Source organism: Xenopus laevis, chromosome 3L (genome assembly GCF_017654675.1).
Source record: "Xenopus laevis strain J_2021 chromosome 3L, Xenopus_laevis_v10.1, whole genome shotgun sequence".
NCBI classification, from domain to species: Eukaryota; Metazoa; Chordata; class Amphibia; order Anura; family Pipidae; genus Xenopus; species Xenopus laevis.
Window position 1 is genome coordinate 42,067,613 of NC_054375.1, and position 16,395 is coordinate 42,084,007.

The window sequence follows — 16,395 nt, forward strand, 5'->3', positions numbered from 1 at the left end:
GCCACAGTACCTTGCATTGCATCACCAAGGATCTTTAGAAAACCTAAAGCAATAAAAGAAACCATGTTTGCCCTTTTTAGCTAAAGGGATTACTATTCAATAAATGATGGTCACATTTGCTTTTACAAAGTGACTGTCACTATAGTTTCTTCTCTACAAAGACTTAATCAGTTCATGAAATAAATCTTAACATATTTTGCAACTTTATCATACTACAAAATCCAAGTTATGTGGTGAGAGCGTTGTAGTCATTTGTTCAGGAAATCTGTTGAAATGGCAAAACTACTCTTCCCTTTGCAAAAGGACTGTTATTGCTACTAAAGCAAATAAAGTTCTGTCTTGCATAAAAAAGGGCATTAACTCAAGGGATGAAAACATAATTATGCCTCTTTATAGGTCCCTGGTAGAGACTAAGTGCAACTAAACTGGTTAGAGGGATGGAAGACTTAAATTATGAGGGTAGACTGTCAGGGTTGGGGTTGTTTTCTCTGGAAAAAAGGTGCTTGCGTGGGGACATGATTACACTTTACAAGTACATTAGAGGACATTATAGACAAATAGCAGGGGACCTTTTTACCCATAAAGTGGATCACTGTACCAGAGGCCACCCCTTTAGACTAGAAGAAAAGAACTTTTATTTGAAGCAACGTAGGTGGTTCTCCACAGTCAGGATAGTGAGGTTGTGGAATACACTGCCGGGTGATGTTGTGATGGCTGATTCAGTTAATGCCTTTAAGAATGGCTTGGACGATTTTTTGGACAGACATAATATCAAAGGCTATTGTGATACTAAGCTCTATAGTTAGTATAGATATGGATATATAGAATTTAATTAAAAGTAGAGAGGGGTGTGTGTATGGATGCTGGGTTTTCATTTGGAGGGGATGAACTTGATGGACTTTGTCTTTTTTCAACCCAATATAACTATGTAACATTTAAATGACACCACTAAAGCCCATTGAGAAGCCACAGAAGTATCAGACGTTTTGCAATTTGGCACACAATTTATCAAATAGTGTGGAATTTATCAGATTGATTGAAAAAGCATGGGGAAATGATTCAGGGCTGAATTATTGCAACAACTTTATGCAAATATGATTCACCTGCTTAAGATTTTTTAAATCATATGCCCAAAGTCACAGGAAAAAAACCCAGAACAAAACACATTGCTGGTAAAGATGCAATTAGTTAAAAAAATGTTCTTGACCTTGACATTTCCAGCAAATTTTTAATACATGTGCCTCAGATTGTCTGGGGCATACAGTTTTAAGGTGCACATTTACAGTGTTCTTAATCTTTTAAACCTGCTGAATTGCCCCTTGTTTATATTTATATAACGTGAATTGAAGTTTGTCCCCTTGTGGGCCCTCTATACTCCTGAACTTACCAGCAGTAATGATTCAGCCATCTATGTACTACAGTGCAAACAGTTTCTAAACAATATAGAGTTGATGGCTTAATTTATTAATGCACTACTAGTCTCTTACCATGGTTAGGTCAATTAAAAACCTTTAAATTAACCATTAGAGATTAGTTTGACTTGAATCAGAAGCTCATGTCCGAATGCAAATCTCCCTACAGAGCATTACATTATGATGTGTTAATTTCTCCATTATAAAGAGACATGTACATATTTAGCAGGGATAGGTCAATTCATTTAAAAAGCAATAACTTTTGAGTTATAATGATTGGTACCATTGCAATTAGCTTGAAATCTATAAAGCAATCAGGAGCAATTAAGAAAATACTTTAAAAAGTACAGCAAGAAATCACCTTAAATGTGTTAACCTTCACATCCTAATGAGGAACACTTTGTATTATGATGTATTATGATGTTAACATTTTGGCTTTTCAGGTTCTGGGTACAGAGTTAACACAACTCTACTATTGCCAATAATAATTACTCAATGTACTTTAATCTAACGCTTTAGATTTTTTTTTAACTAAACTGGGCAATTACTATCATAGAAGTCCTTACAAGGACCTGATTTATATGGAACGACTATAGTCAACATTCAGTAACGCAACATGGGTGTGAAGGTATTTAATATCAAGTCAATTCAGATTTTCACCTGGATTAGTATCTTTGGACAGATTCAGAAGCTAAAACATGTAATCATGACTTGGATTTGTGAAACTGGCATTACTTCAATAAAAACATATTTCCATAACACTGATCATATAATTAAGCCAGAAAAAAAATTCTGGTATGTAAACCTATTTTCTAAGCAATGAACTGAAAGTGTTCCCTTAATGAATTCCTATATTGACATTGGACTATATCTATTAATTGTTGTTATTTTTCCTAGATTAAACATTCTGTACCTCATTTGGGAAAATCCTTACTTCATATTTTTTAAGGTTGAATTCTTGTATTTGTGTTTAATTGTTTTTCCAGTGGACAAGCAGTGGTCAAACAAGAGCTTTATAACAGTGGCATTTTCTTCTCATCTGTTGCATCTATATGCAGAACAAAACTATATTAGCAATTGCAACCTTTCCCTGCCACTGAAACTGTTACTAAAGATGGGCATATACCTAAAGATTCACCCAATGTGGCAAGATTGCTAAATAAGAGGATATAATTAGTGTAGTAGGATGATCCAATCATTTGGTCTGGGGATAATATCATAATTGTAAGACCCATCAGATGAGGAATGTACCAATGCACTGATGCACAGTCCTTTTCCAACAGATATTGGGAAAGAAGAAATGTTATATTGGTTATATGGGACAGACTGTCAGGAAGGGGCCCATATATGGTCCAATAAACTGCTGACTGGTCTGAAGGGGTAAAGTTGGCATCTTTTATAAGCATGTATATGGACACCTTTGGTATATCATTAAGTAATACTAAAAAAATATATTCCCTTGGCAAATAATGCTAATTACATTGCACACATACGCACATGAGCACACAACATCCTCCTTATGTGGACTGTAAATTACCAAACAGTTATTAAAGGAAATAGTAAGATTTCTGGATTTAAACATTTTTGACATGCTCTGTGTTGAACACTAGCATGAAATACCATGGGATAAAAAATTTAATTATTGTAAAGCCCCTAGAGAAACTTGTGCCAGTGTGAAAATTAATCTCAGCATGGCAGAAAAGTTAGCAATCAAAATGTTAAACTAGAGATGCCAATATCAAAAAGTATTTGTACTTGCAATTCAAGGAAAATATATTTTTCTTCTATGCATCCATCTTTCCTCTTGGTAATATTAATATAGTATTATTACTCCTAGGGTCACCAGTACTGGTTATTACTGGTATGATGCCACACTCTAGTGAAGAAAATCACCAGTACATGTACTGTATATTGATGAATCATGGTTGGAAAGGAGCCCTGAACAAGCTTGTTTAGGGGAAAAAAAGATGTGATATTTTTATAATCTACTTCTGGGTAACAGATTTTCTTAGTTACAAAAGCCTGTTCAGTCCAATTTATGAGGATAAATTCGTGAAACGGTGCCGGCATCGCGTTTTTGACACTGGCGCCTGTTTTTGACACCGGCGCCTGGTTTTTCGGAAATTTTTTTTTGACGCCGCGAATTTTCGCGGGCATTTTGCGAATTTATTCGCTGGCGGCGAATCGCGCGAATTCGCGCCTGGTAAATAAATTCGCCCATCACTAATGATTAAGATTAGTTTGGGGTAATCATACCTTAGGTATGAAGATTTAATATACACTTACCGGCAGTTTTATGAAAATGTGAGCTTTGAACTTTATAAATAACTCACCAATATTCTGTTCATTCCTTTGTGATTCTTAGAACCAATATTCTGTTCATTCCTATGTGATTGTTAGAACCGTATTTATCAATTGGCTAGTTCTTCAATTATTTGAAGAGTTGGAGGTGTTGACCACATTAACCACATTTCCTTTATTAAACTGTATGGTATTATGTTTGGGTAATGCAGACTTTTTTTTGTCATTTTATTAGACAACAGAAAAGTGTAGAATAAATTTGAATTTGACAATGGATTTGTTTTGCAAAGTCTCAGAGTTACAGCAGTAAAAAACTTTGAGAACAAATCGTTGCATGCACCTCGCTTCATCTTACTGTACGAGAGGGTATTAAAATAACACTTTGCTTTTATTGCTATCCTGAACCATAAATAAATGTCATTTTAACAGTGGTGGTAAAGTACATAGAAATAACCTGAATTATTTCAGAAACTTGTGTTCTTTAAATAACCTCTCTCTATTGCCAGATAGCTATTCATGGTTATTATAGTTATTTTACAGTAGAAAATTCTGTATAAATAATATATTAACATTCCAGACTTGAGACAAAACACAGTTGGGTTCAGGCTCTAAACTTCTTACAAAAAGGTAGCCTTAGGGCTAACCCCCACAGTATAAAAATACAGTTCAAATAATTTCCCCCCCATGCTCCATTTTTTCTCATCCCTGCAGGTATATGCAAAACAAATACATGCATTGTGTAGTTTTTGTGGCGAAACTTGGCAAAAAAATTTTAAGCTGCCTTTAATGAAACTAAGGGATTCTACTCAGCAGGGCCAAATATAAGAACGTATCACCTGATGTATCACTGGCACGAGTGTGGTTACCATGTGCTAGGTAAGCTTTATCTTCTCAAAAACATGTTGTGAGTAGATAAAAAGCCTCCTGCACTACCAAGCATTTGGGCTGTTAGCTTCCACAATAGAAAGAAAGTCATAAAAGTGTATGGGCACTCTTACATTATATTCATTCTGCCCATAAAGTATTGGCCGATGTATGTCAACCTTTAGTATTGTAGTTCATCAACTAAGTAATGTGGCACTGAGTAGTAAAATAAGTTCATTTAGTAGTTCAAAAAACAGTGTTTTACAATGCAGCACCTATATATTAACAGATTTTAAGAACATTTAGGAAGTGAAAAAAAATAAGACATACTGTATGAACAAAAATAATGTTCCTCTATAGAGCTAAAGTATCTTTCCAGCTGTATTGCACATAGAAGCTTGGCAGGATTTTCTCACTCCAGATAATATATTGACTACCACATTATAATTTTTTACAATAAAAAAAAGTCAATGGTCTACTTAGTTACATAAGAAAAATGATATCCTCTGGAGATTTCTATACAATATTACTGATTTAAAATACAAGTGATACATGCTGCTTGCTAAATATTCAAACCTCTGCAGAGATATCCTTTTTTTTTACATGTATAAGTTTATGCAATATCATAAAATCCTTGATTTTCAGAAGAGAAGTAACCATGTTTCAAAGGCACTCTTGACAACATCTGTGTATAATTTTTATGCTCAGTCAGTAAAATGCACAACAAATAGCAAAGAGCACATGGTGATACATATTGTTGAAGAAGGAAACACACAGAATTATAAATAAAGGAATGTGCTGCTAGGACACAGACAAACTGATATTTAACCTAGTTAAAAACAAGGGTTAAATTGTTCCTCAAATAAATGAGTACAATTAAATATATTATGTGTACATGTACCATTAATTATAATTCAACAAGTGTTAGATGATCATATTTTAAGATAAGTTTTTAATTTTGGTTATTTCAATGTAATTTAGGTTTTTAATTTAGGTTATTTCAATTGAGCAGAAATAAATAATGCCTCAACTGAAGCAAACAAAGTGTCCACTTCACACAGTAAAGTATAGTATACATAGAAATAAAACAAAAAGAAGACACAGATAATGTTTAATGGATCCCTAAATTCTCTGAAGAAAAAGGCTGCACCACCCAAAACAAGAACACTGGCAACTCAGCGGTTATAGATCAGATTAAAACTTAAATCTGAATTAGAAAATTTAAAATTACTACAATATAAGGAAGTGTGCTTTACCCATTAAAGTAAGGTTTAAGAGCCAATAATGCCATACATATAATAATGTCTGCCACATAACATCAACCCCTCTATTAGATTCTGGTATAATGCCATTGGTTCACTGGCTTAAGAAATATTTATCAGGGTGAAATGTGGGGCCAAATAATAGTAATTCAAAGTAACACTTTGTTAAATTATTGTGCCACTGAAACATAAGTGTAAAACATAATGTTTAGAAAGTGCAAAGCCAAGATTATTTGTTAAATTCTAATCCACAGGATAATATAAATTTGGTAACTACATAAAACAAAGTTATGGAAAGTTTTAGGAATGTACAATCCAATAGTATTAAAAAAAAAAAAGTTACGGGTGAATGTAATAAAACGTATGCCTTTGCGCAAATTTAATATAACTTTTATGAACCCGGAAACTGTTTAGCGACCACTTCCAATGGTGGAAGAAAGATTGAGAATGTTATTGTTTGCATAAGTGTGCAGTGTATGTAATAATTCTTACTGAAAAAGTTGTTACTTTTCCTCCAAAAGATTACACTTTCAAGCACTACTTAAAAGTGTGCAATGTACAATTAAAATTTGCAATGTAATAACAGTCTAATGAAAAGTATTACATTGCGAAATGGGAATTTTTATTCTTATTTATGCAAATCATTTTTTCATTGCGACTTATTACATTTGACTTTAGTCATTTATAATCCACAGAAATACAATATTACATTTACCAATTAAATGTTAACTTTTAATCTATATTCTCTGAATATTCACTTATCTTGTCTTGGGTGCTGTGAACTCTTTCTAAAGCTCTTTTTTGGAGAGTTTATAGAACCATATTGTCTGTGTCTTCTTTTGGCTAATATTACAGGGTGTAATTATGATAAGTCACCACCATTTGGAAAAAAGGACTTCCAAGGGAAATCTAAAAGCGGAAGGGATCCAAAGGGTATAAAAGGAACGCAGAAACAAGTGAGGTCCTCTTTGGCCAATGAGACCATCTAAGGAAGCAAGCTGGGAGTCTGAAGCCCCAGACTCAGAAGAAACCAAAAGAAACACACAAGGTGGGAAAGCAGACAGAACAACCAGTTAGGATAGCCTTTGCTCCACAAAGGAGTGAGAAGGGGTTAGTACCCAAGCAGATATCCCATTTAGGGTTCAAGTGGAATTTTTAAGTGTGGGTGATGCAGCTCCCAGCACCCTTTCATATTGTGATGACAATTGTCTAAATGGGAGCAACTTTTATGTGTGAACCATTTTTTTGTTTGGGCACAGTTGTTAAATTGTTATATGCTGTGTTCTGAACACCACACTTTACATTTGCGTCACCACAATTTACATAATCGTCCCTTTGACTGTGGTAAACCTACTTTTTCTAATTATATTCAGATTATACATGAAAATATGAAGAAAATTGACATACAATGAATGCATCATACATGAATGTAGAAAATATTAGAGCTACTATAGGTTGCCATAGTAAGTTGCCATATGAAATGCTAAATTAGCAGGCGATTTAGAAAAAAAAAAGTATTTTTTTTCACTGTTTCTGTGAAAACAATGCAAGTCTATTTTGAGACAGAAAGGGTGGATGCAGTTTTCCAGTTTACATGCGAAGGGGCAAATCAATGTTATTTTTGAGAACAAATATGGAAGGTTATATTTCACAGGTTATAGGTTATAATTCACAGCAATTGGTGCTGATTCTGCATGTGAAGTTTATGTTCATTTTGGTTCAAAACCCACAAGACTGAGCTCCAATATTTTGTACCTGCTCCTACACATACGTACCAGTACTGCCTCATTTCCATTTGTTCAATACTCTTCTTGGCTATCCTTTTCTAGTATTGATAGTTATAGTCAATTTCCCTGATTATTGAACTGGTGTACTTAACTGTTGTGTTGCAAATGTTCAAGTGGAAATGGACACAGAAGGAACCTGGGACGATGCTTAGGTCAAAGTTTTGGTTTTGGAATCTTTCTTTTTTTGCTCTCTCTGTATATATCTATATTGTTAGTAGTTAACAAAACAAATACTTGGCTTTGCCTTTTTGCAATTACAAGTTTGGCTTAGTTAAGTTAATCAAGCACTTATACACAATATTTTCATCCCCAATTTCAATTTATTTTACAGTATAGAAATATACTTTCCATATTAACATTATAGCATTTGCTATAGACATACCTTGTCTTGGAAATTCATCAGACTCTCTGTGAACAAGTTCAGAGACACGATTCCCATAATGCATTCTGTTTTCATGATCATATGCCTTTAATGTTTCACTGGAGCTGTAGGACTTTTGAGTAGGAACTCTACATTCCTCCCCATCCAATGAAGAGCTGGTGTATCTACATTCTTTCCCACAACGTCCTCTTGTCAGAGATCTGTGTCTTCGATCTTTTATATCCATTTTGCCCTCAGTTACTGTTACTTAATAAAGTTAGAATTCCTTGAAAAAAATCTTGAACCTATAAATGGAATAATAGTAAGATATCAATATATTTAAAGATTATCTAAAATATTATTTAGCACAGTTTAGGATGGAGCTGAAGAATCTCACATATGTAATCTATGTGAACTAGAATCAAAACTAAATAAACACAGTGCTGTTACCAGAATGAGAATAAAATAGATTTGTGGAGCGACTATGAAATTGATGGAGAAGTATGAGATCTAGTGGATTATTTGCCCCTATTGGTTCAATTAGGTTTTGTCAGTATATAGGTTTTACATAAAATGCCCCCATTTCCTTTTTCACGGTGATAGGCTGAAAAATACTGTACATTTTTTTGGGGCAACCGGCTTCCCCCCTACATTTCCTAACATATGGCAAATAAACTATACACTGGGCTCATGTGTAGGGCAATATAACTTTTTTTATTTTATTAAGGGCTTGTGTAGTGTAATGTATTTCCTGCCGTATGCAAATTAGCCTACGCTAGCGCAACTTCGCTTTGCTTGGCACAGTAATGAAAGCAAAACTTCTCCAGTGCCCTGGACGCAACTTCGGATTTTACTGAATTAGCGTTGTCCTGGCGAATCTACGCCTGGCGAAGTGTTGAGCTGAGAGCGAAAACGACGCTGACAAATTTTCGGAAGTTAGTGAATTTGACCCTATGACTTTAGCACTGGTCTTACAGGTTTAAAATTTATGGAGATTCTAGAGGTGGGTGACCATGTGCAAGTTCATTATTTATAGGTCTATCCGGCTTGTTCACCAGTCAAGTCTTAACAGTTATTTATTTCCCAAGTGTAATTAGACCTGTTTTTAATCTATGTAACCTATGTCCAGTATGCAATATTAAGTAAAGCAAAAATGCCTTTCTTCTCTTTGTGACAGAGACTAACTATCTGCTTGATCACTTGCAAGGCACTTTATATGGCATAATTAAATAAAATCTTGGGCCATTCAGTGTCTGTAAAGTTAAAATATGGTCAGTTCAAAAGATGTGCATTGCATTCTTAAATGTGCAATGTTAATTACAAGTCTTTTGTATCAGTTTTGCTTTTAGCAGTAAGGAGAGCATGTGAGATTAGCAAATGAGCCAAATACTTAGTATTAGATGAGCTCTTAATTTGCAGTATTAGTAGATTAAAACTGCTGGAGTCACATTTGATCTTCACTGGAGTGCCCAGCAAGGTTGTATATTGAAAGTCTCCCAAAGCATTTTATCTCTTTTTAATGAGTACTTGAGAAGTTCTCAATCTATTTTTGCTGCTAAGCGCATCGTTATGCATTATATAACTGGAATATTTTTGTTGAAGTGATACAGTACAGTTATGTGACAGATTGAAAAAAAAAATCACTTTATTTCACTCTAAGCTTTAAATGGGCAGCTACAAATAATAAAGTTCTTTAATGACATTGTTTTCAGCAAGATTCACCGAGCTTGATATGCATGAGAAAATAAAAAGGTCCAACAGTCATTGCTGAGCTCTCTTAAACACACTAATTCACTTTGCTACAAAACATTGCACCTTCTCTAGCCCTAGGAGAAGTCCATAAATGTGTTCAGTTCTGTAAGTATATATATATATATATATATATATATATATATATATATATATATATATATATATATATATATATATATATATATATATATATATATATATATACTGTATGTATATATATATATATATATATATATATATATATATACTGTATATATATATATATATATCAAAATGTTATGTACAGAATTAGCACATAGTCCAGGCTTTTACTTAAAAAAATTACTGTAGTGGCTATTTAAAACTCCAAGGCAATTTGCACATTGCCTTTGCCTCCTAAATAATTGCCACAGGACTCTGCACCCCGTTTCAGAGCACGAAGACCAGCAGCAATTCAATATCAGAATACAATCACTAAAGGGCACACACTTCAGCCTTGTCCCTTATATATCTCTATATAGTATGGAACTGTAATAACTACAACAAATGCAATGCAATGAAAACAGTAGTTGAAAACAAAAAGATATAATTTTTGATGGGGTCTAGAAATGTTGCCTTGAAGCTCTGAGATCCTGAGCTCAACTTTGACAAGAGCACTTTCTGAAAGGACATTTTATATATGTGGGTTTACACTGGGTTTTCCATCCCTATTTCAAAAGCATACAGGTTAGTTAATTAACTCTTTATGAAATTGACCCTAGTGCATGTGAATGTAATACGGCCCTTAGATTTTAAGCCAGCTTTGGGACCCCAGTGGCATTTTTATGGCAACTTATTTTAATAGGGGATAAGATCCGGTTTCTGGGCTTAATGCCAGTTTATTTCCATATAAAGAGGTGTCATGCTGTTACCATTATCATTACTGTAGATTTGCAGTTTTATTTCTGGGAACACTTCCATCCTTCCCCTTTGACATTGTTTTTATTTTTATCTGCTTTTATAATCACTTGGGTAGTTTTCTGGCACTAGATATTCCTTTTTAGGTTTGTTATTTATTAAACACGCTACCATGGTTTTATTTTCAGAAATTATTAATATGTGACATGCCTTGATATCTTTAATGGATACATATTGCTATCTTCTTATTTACAAGTCATTTAATCAGTTTTAGTTCTAAGCAATGCAGGCGCTTGTTTCCATTGCTAAGAATAATATACAGTTGTTTCCCTTGTCAAGGAGTGGTTTATGGAGGTGCGGCCAAAAACAGTTATGGGCAAATGCTAAACAATAAAGTGTATTGATTTCACTTTAAAAACCTGGTAATTTTGCATTAGAGATAAATGGATACATGTAATAGAAGTTGTTTATTGTAGTTATTCCATTCTGAATTGTATGTAACACTTCGAATTCCAAAGTAATTTTTGGGTACTTCGACCATCGAAAAGTCCAACTTCGATTTGAAGTTGAAAAAACTTCGAAATTCGAAGGTTGAATTTTTTTGAAGTACTGTCTCTTTAAAATTTCTACTTCGACCATTCGCCACCTAAAAGCTGCCGAAGTGGTGTTTTAGCCTATGGGGGACCTCCTGTATGAAGGCAATTGGGGGAGTTTGGGAGATAGAAGGTCAAAGTTAAAAAAAAACGTAGAATCTATCGAAGTAGCACTTCTTCGAATCGTACGATTGGAAGTAGGACCACTTTGACCTAAAAAAACCTCGACCACCATTCGGTTGGTCTTTTTGAATTCGAAGGTCGAAGTGGGGCAGATTTATCAAAGGTTGAATATCGAAATAATGGGAGGTTTTTTGAGCTCCCATTACTTCAGAATTCGAATAAAAAAAGACCAACCAAAAATCAAAGATTTTTTTTGCGGGTGAATAGGCTGTATTTGATCGTTGGAATCGAAGTAAGATCGAATTCGATCACATTTGGTTCAAAGTATTTTCTAAAGTCCACCAATTGTCTCCAGGTTCTAGGAGGTCCCCGACAGCAATTTGGCAGATTTTAGATGGCGAATGGTCGGTCAAATTTTTAAAGAGACAGTACATCATACATATTAGAATTTTTGTTTTGTTTTTTCCAATTCAAATCGAATTATGACTATTCCTTAGTCAAAGCACACAAAAATATCTCAAATCCAAATTTTTTTTACTTCGACCCTTGATAAATCTGGCCCTAAGAATGTGAAGACTGTGTATTTTTATTTTATTCAAAATTATGACTTTTGGAAAAAAAAGTTTTATAAAACATGAAATCTTTTATCTGCAGAATAAATTGCTAAATGCATGTTTGTCTTGTTTGCCCAGAACCAGAATTTCAATAGGAGTTGAGATAAATTAGCTTATCAGAGAAGGAAGCTATGAGCATAGAACACACCAGCATTTCATATACCAAACTTACACTTTACACATTAATCATTTTTTTGTCAATAATGCAAAGACAAAATGCCATCACATTCAACCATTCCAAATATAAAAAGTATAGCTCTATATTTATATGCACATTGCTTTAGCAATTTGCCAACCTCTAAGTAATAATCTAAGATGTCCAAGATGTCACAATTACCTCCCCACCTTTCTATTCTTGGTAAAACCACTCTTTGTAATTGAAGGAATGCCACATGTTCTAAGGGGTCTCTGGTGCTTAATATATTCTACAATTAGAAAATGTTTATTGCCCAGGTCTATTGTCACTACAAAGATTACTAGCTTCCTAACCCCAATTGATAATGAGAATACCTGCTACAAGCTACTGTAAAACAGATGTGTTAGAACAATGCAAGAACAATTAAACAGCAAAACTGTTGTGACTTGGCTAAAAATATTAATTTGATAAGGAAGTCAACAGCTCTTTCCAAGGGCAAGTGAATGGCTGGCAAAGAAGAGTAAAATGAAATTAAATTCAGTTGATTTACTGTACTCAACCCCAAATCTAGAAAATTTGAGAGCAATGAAATCGGTTTTATTTCAAAATTGCGTGCTTGCTTTTGTAATGGTCTCTTACAGCATGTCAGGGTTTTTTTTTTTATATAGCTACTCACCCTGCCAGTCCTGCAAAGCACACTTTAGCAATCATTTTACACCCCAAAAGTGTGTTACCTAATTTCATCAATTGCTGCCCCCTTATGAGACTTTGCAGTATGAAACGGTTTCAAAATGTTACAGTACATCTGCAGTATATCTTATTAAATGAATCAACAGCAATCATGAATTATTTTAATTCATTCAGCTCATATGCACAAAGTACTTAAGTGCCTTCTGTATATTGACATCTTACTTTCATTACATTGCTGACAAAACTATTATTTTGCATTAACTGATTGTGAAACCTTGAGTGCCTTAAACTATTGCAAAAAGACTTTTTTACTCCCTGAAAAATAAAGCATTGACTTTGTAGATGTCTTGCCTGCATATATGTTTGACACCACTAAAATAATACACCTAAATAAATGGATTAGAATCATTTATTCATAGCTGAAAAAAATGTCAGTCTCATGACTCATTAACATTAAACATAGTAATATAACTATAGATGCTGGAGTTAAATTATTATGTGGTGTAAATAAACAGCAGAATAATTGGCCATCACCAGGCATCTCTTTTATAAAAAAAACTGTGTGAAATGGTGTAATTTTTCTTTTTAAATGCTCTCTTTGAGCAAAAATGTCTGAAGCAGTGTAAAATAATGGCGGTAAATCTGGCATTCGCATGTCATAAAATAAAACCCCCTTGATAAATTCACCATATATTTTACACAGCTTTTTTGGCAAATTTCTTTTTTTTAATCTAAAAACATTGGAATAACAGTACCTACTCCAACTAACCTCCACACTTCAGAATTTGCTGTTGACAAAAGCAAAATATAGTATTTAACATCAAACACTTTATACCAGATTCAAACTGTTGTTGTGAAAAATGCATGTAATTCACAAATGGGATTCCAAATTCATAAGTAGGGATAAGCAAATGTGTCCACCAATTTGCAGTGAATTTGAAATTTGTGAGTGGTGACAATTTTGGCAAATCTTTAGCCATGCATTGTGTTTCTTTTCAATTTTTTTGCACAAAAAAAAAGAATCATCCATTGAATGTAATGCATTTGGCATGAAAACAAGTAAATTGACTTTAATGCAACATTTTAGCAAAATGTAACCTTTTGGGGCATTTTCCATGGTTTTGCAAAAAAATTCAGTGGAACCTGCCATCACTCAACACTATTCATAAGTGAAGTACAGAAATGACACTTTAATGGTAAAGATAATGGTAAAAAGCAAACTTGTTTAAATGTATTGGCCACTTTGATTTCCAAGTCAAAGTGGCACAAATGGCAACATGTGGATCAGGTCACTAGCATAGATGTTAAGTTTGCAGCTATTATTTAAATTATTGCTCAATGTTTCCGAGCTGTAGAACTCTGGAGCAACCAATAATCTGTTAGCTTGAAATGTGAGGCTCTAATAAGTATAATGAAAGCAAGAATCTGGATGTAGTGGGTCACTACTCAAAGATTCAAATGTATGCCTGTTAGCTCTGAGCCCAACTTGACTTCTGTGATGATACATTGGTATTGAATTATCATGTCATGCTACATTTGAATATTAGGGAAGATTGTAACATACTTACCGTGATCTTCCTTTCCTGTACGAACTCCATGTCAGTACTTACTGGGTTAGCCCCTCCCCCATGCTCCCATCAGAAGGACCCTCCCCAAGTCTTTAAAGACCGGCCACACCCACCTACCGGTGTCTTTGTAACAAGCTTCTTAAATCACTTGAAAAAGGGTGGGCCGTACTGACATGGAGTTCGTACAGGAAAAGAAGATCACGGTAAGTATGTTACAATCTTCCCTATTCCCTTACGAACTCCATTTCAGTACTTACTGGGACGTAGCAAGCTAGTATTTTCCCAGTGGGAGGCTAATAGGCTCTTAACATAAATCTGTAGCCATAAATGGCAAGACTTTGAAGAGCCCAATCATGCAACTTCTATAAGTTAATGTTAAGATTCCCAGTGAAAACTCCAGAATAAGTTACAGGGATAAGAATAGTCTTAAAACATAGACTCTATACCCCAGAGAAAGAGACGTTTGCCCAGCGTCAGTTTGAGGAAAAGGTGAATTCCATAACAGCTTGACTCTTCCAGAAGAAAAAGAGAGAGAGGGATGAAGACATCCCTTCACCTGGCAAACTCAACAGTTTGAAATACTTACTCTCCTACTCACCAGAAAGCATCCATCACATGTATGCTTAGTTTCAGTGCAGATTTGTAAGGCACCTGTAAAAAAACCTAGAAGATAATGCCAGTTGGAGACAGAGCAATTACCTAAAGAATAAAAACCCAGGTTGGATGGCAGAGCATAGTCTTGTGAGACATAGAACTGGTAACCCCTAGAGGATTTCTGATTTAGAATAAAATAACCCAAGAAATACTATGATAGCCACAGAGCCAGGTTGTAGAGTAACCTGGAGAAATGCTCAGAGTGTCACGAGACGAATCAGATTTCCTCCCTCCAGTAAGGGAACATGTGTACATGTAGGAAATTCAACCATTCTATATCATACAAACTTCCTCAATGTTCAGCATTATTAAAATGGCAGGGGTTAGCCCTGCGGCCATATGTCTTTTGTGTCAGTGTGTTCCTCACATTGACTATATTCGAGATAGCCGAATCCTCTTACATTGAGTACCAGGCTGCCCACCATTTGGCATGCAGAGGATGTGCATAGGCATCAATTGCTCAAGTACTTAGGACTGGACTGATCATAAGAATGTTTGAGCACGCATCAGAAGGCTTCCAATCCACCAGACTAGACCTACTGTGTTCGATGAATGAATGAACCTCCTGGTCAGATGACCGAGACCTGCCGGGTCAGATACTAGGTCCAGTAAACTAGACCTAATGGGATAGGTGAACCAGACCTACCAGGAAAGGTGAACAATCCTACTGGGAAAAGGTGAACCAGACCTATTGGGAAAGGTGAACTAGGCCTACCGGGAATGGTGAACTATGTAGACTGTGAACTATGCACACTGGGTCAGGTGAACTATACACACTGGACTGGGACAATTTCGGTACCAATGACAATTTCCCCAGTTATACACCAATGAAATAGAAGTAGGAGAAGTGCACTCACATCAAGAAATGCAAGACTGAGATAATCTTTAAAACATTATGTCGTGAGGCAATAAAATGGGTAGAACTCATAGGTATGTAACCGCGAGGATGCAGATTCCATACTGGTGGTTCAGGAGGACACAGACATAAGGAGAGGGAAGAATCAACACTCACTAGATGCTTCCATCATTTGCAGTCTAAATCAGTACCCATCTGGTATGCAGAACAGCTAGCCCTGCAACATGGGCCCATTTTTTTGACTAGGAGACTTGACAAACTGACAACTGACTCTAAGTCCGTCTTCTAGACACAGAGCAGAAACCTGGGTTTTGGGCCACAGAGATGTTCTGCTTTGCTGGCAGTATTACTAAAACAGCAATGTTCAGCCTGTGCCCATAATATTTTATACCATGGCAATCTAACTGCCAGGAGAGCTTACATGGGTATGATTTAATAATAATTAAACTTATAGTTATGCAACCCTAGTGACTGAACAAAGGTCATCTCAGAAGGGTGTGATGTGTGTGTGTTATGACAGTAGGTTTATTAGTAATATGTGCCAAT

The 16,395-nt window shown here is 35.0% G+C and overlaps 1 protein-coding gene across 3 annotated transcripts in view; it reads right to left on the reverse strand.

Moving 5' to 3' along the window:
- Nucleotides 1-16,395, reverse strand: part of LOC108710917 (teneurin-2) — a 1,136,107-nt gene that overhangs the window by 1,015,096 nt on the left and 104,616 nt on the right. For all 3 annotated transcript variants that reach the window (XM_041586173.1, XM_041586172.1, XM_041586171.1), the window contains exon 2: nucleotides 8,009-8,292. In XM_041586173.1, the coding sequence (XP_041442107.1) occupies nucleotides 8,009-8,234 (226 nt within the window). In that variant the 5' untranslated portion in view covers nucleotides 8,235-8,292. The remainder of the gene's footprint in view (nucleotides 1-8,008; nucleotides 8,293-16,395) is intronic.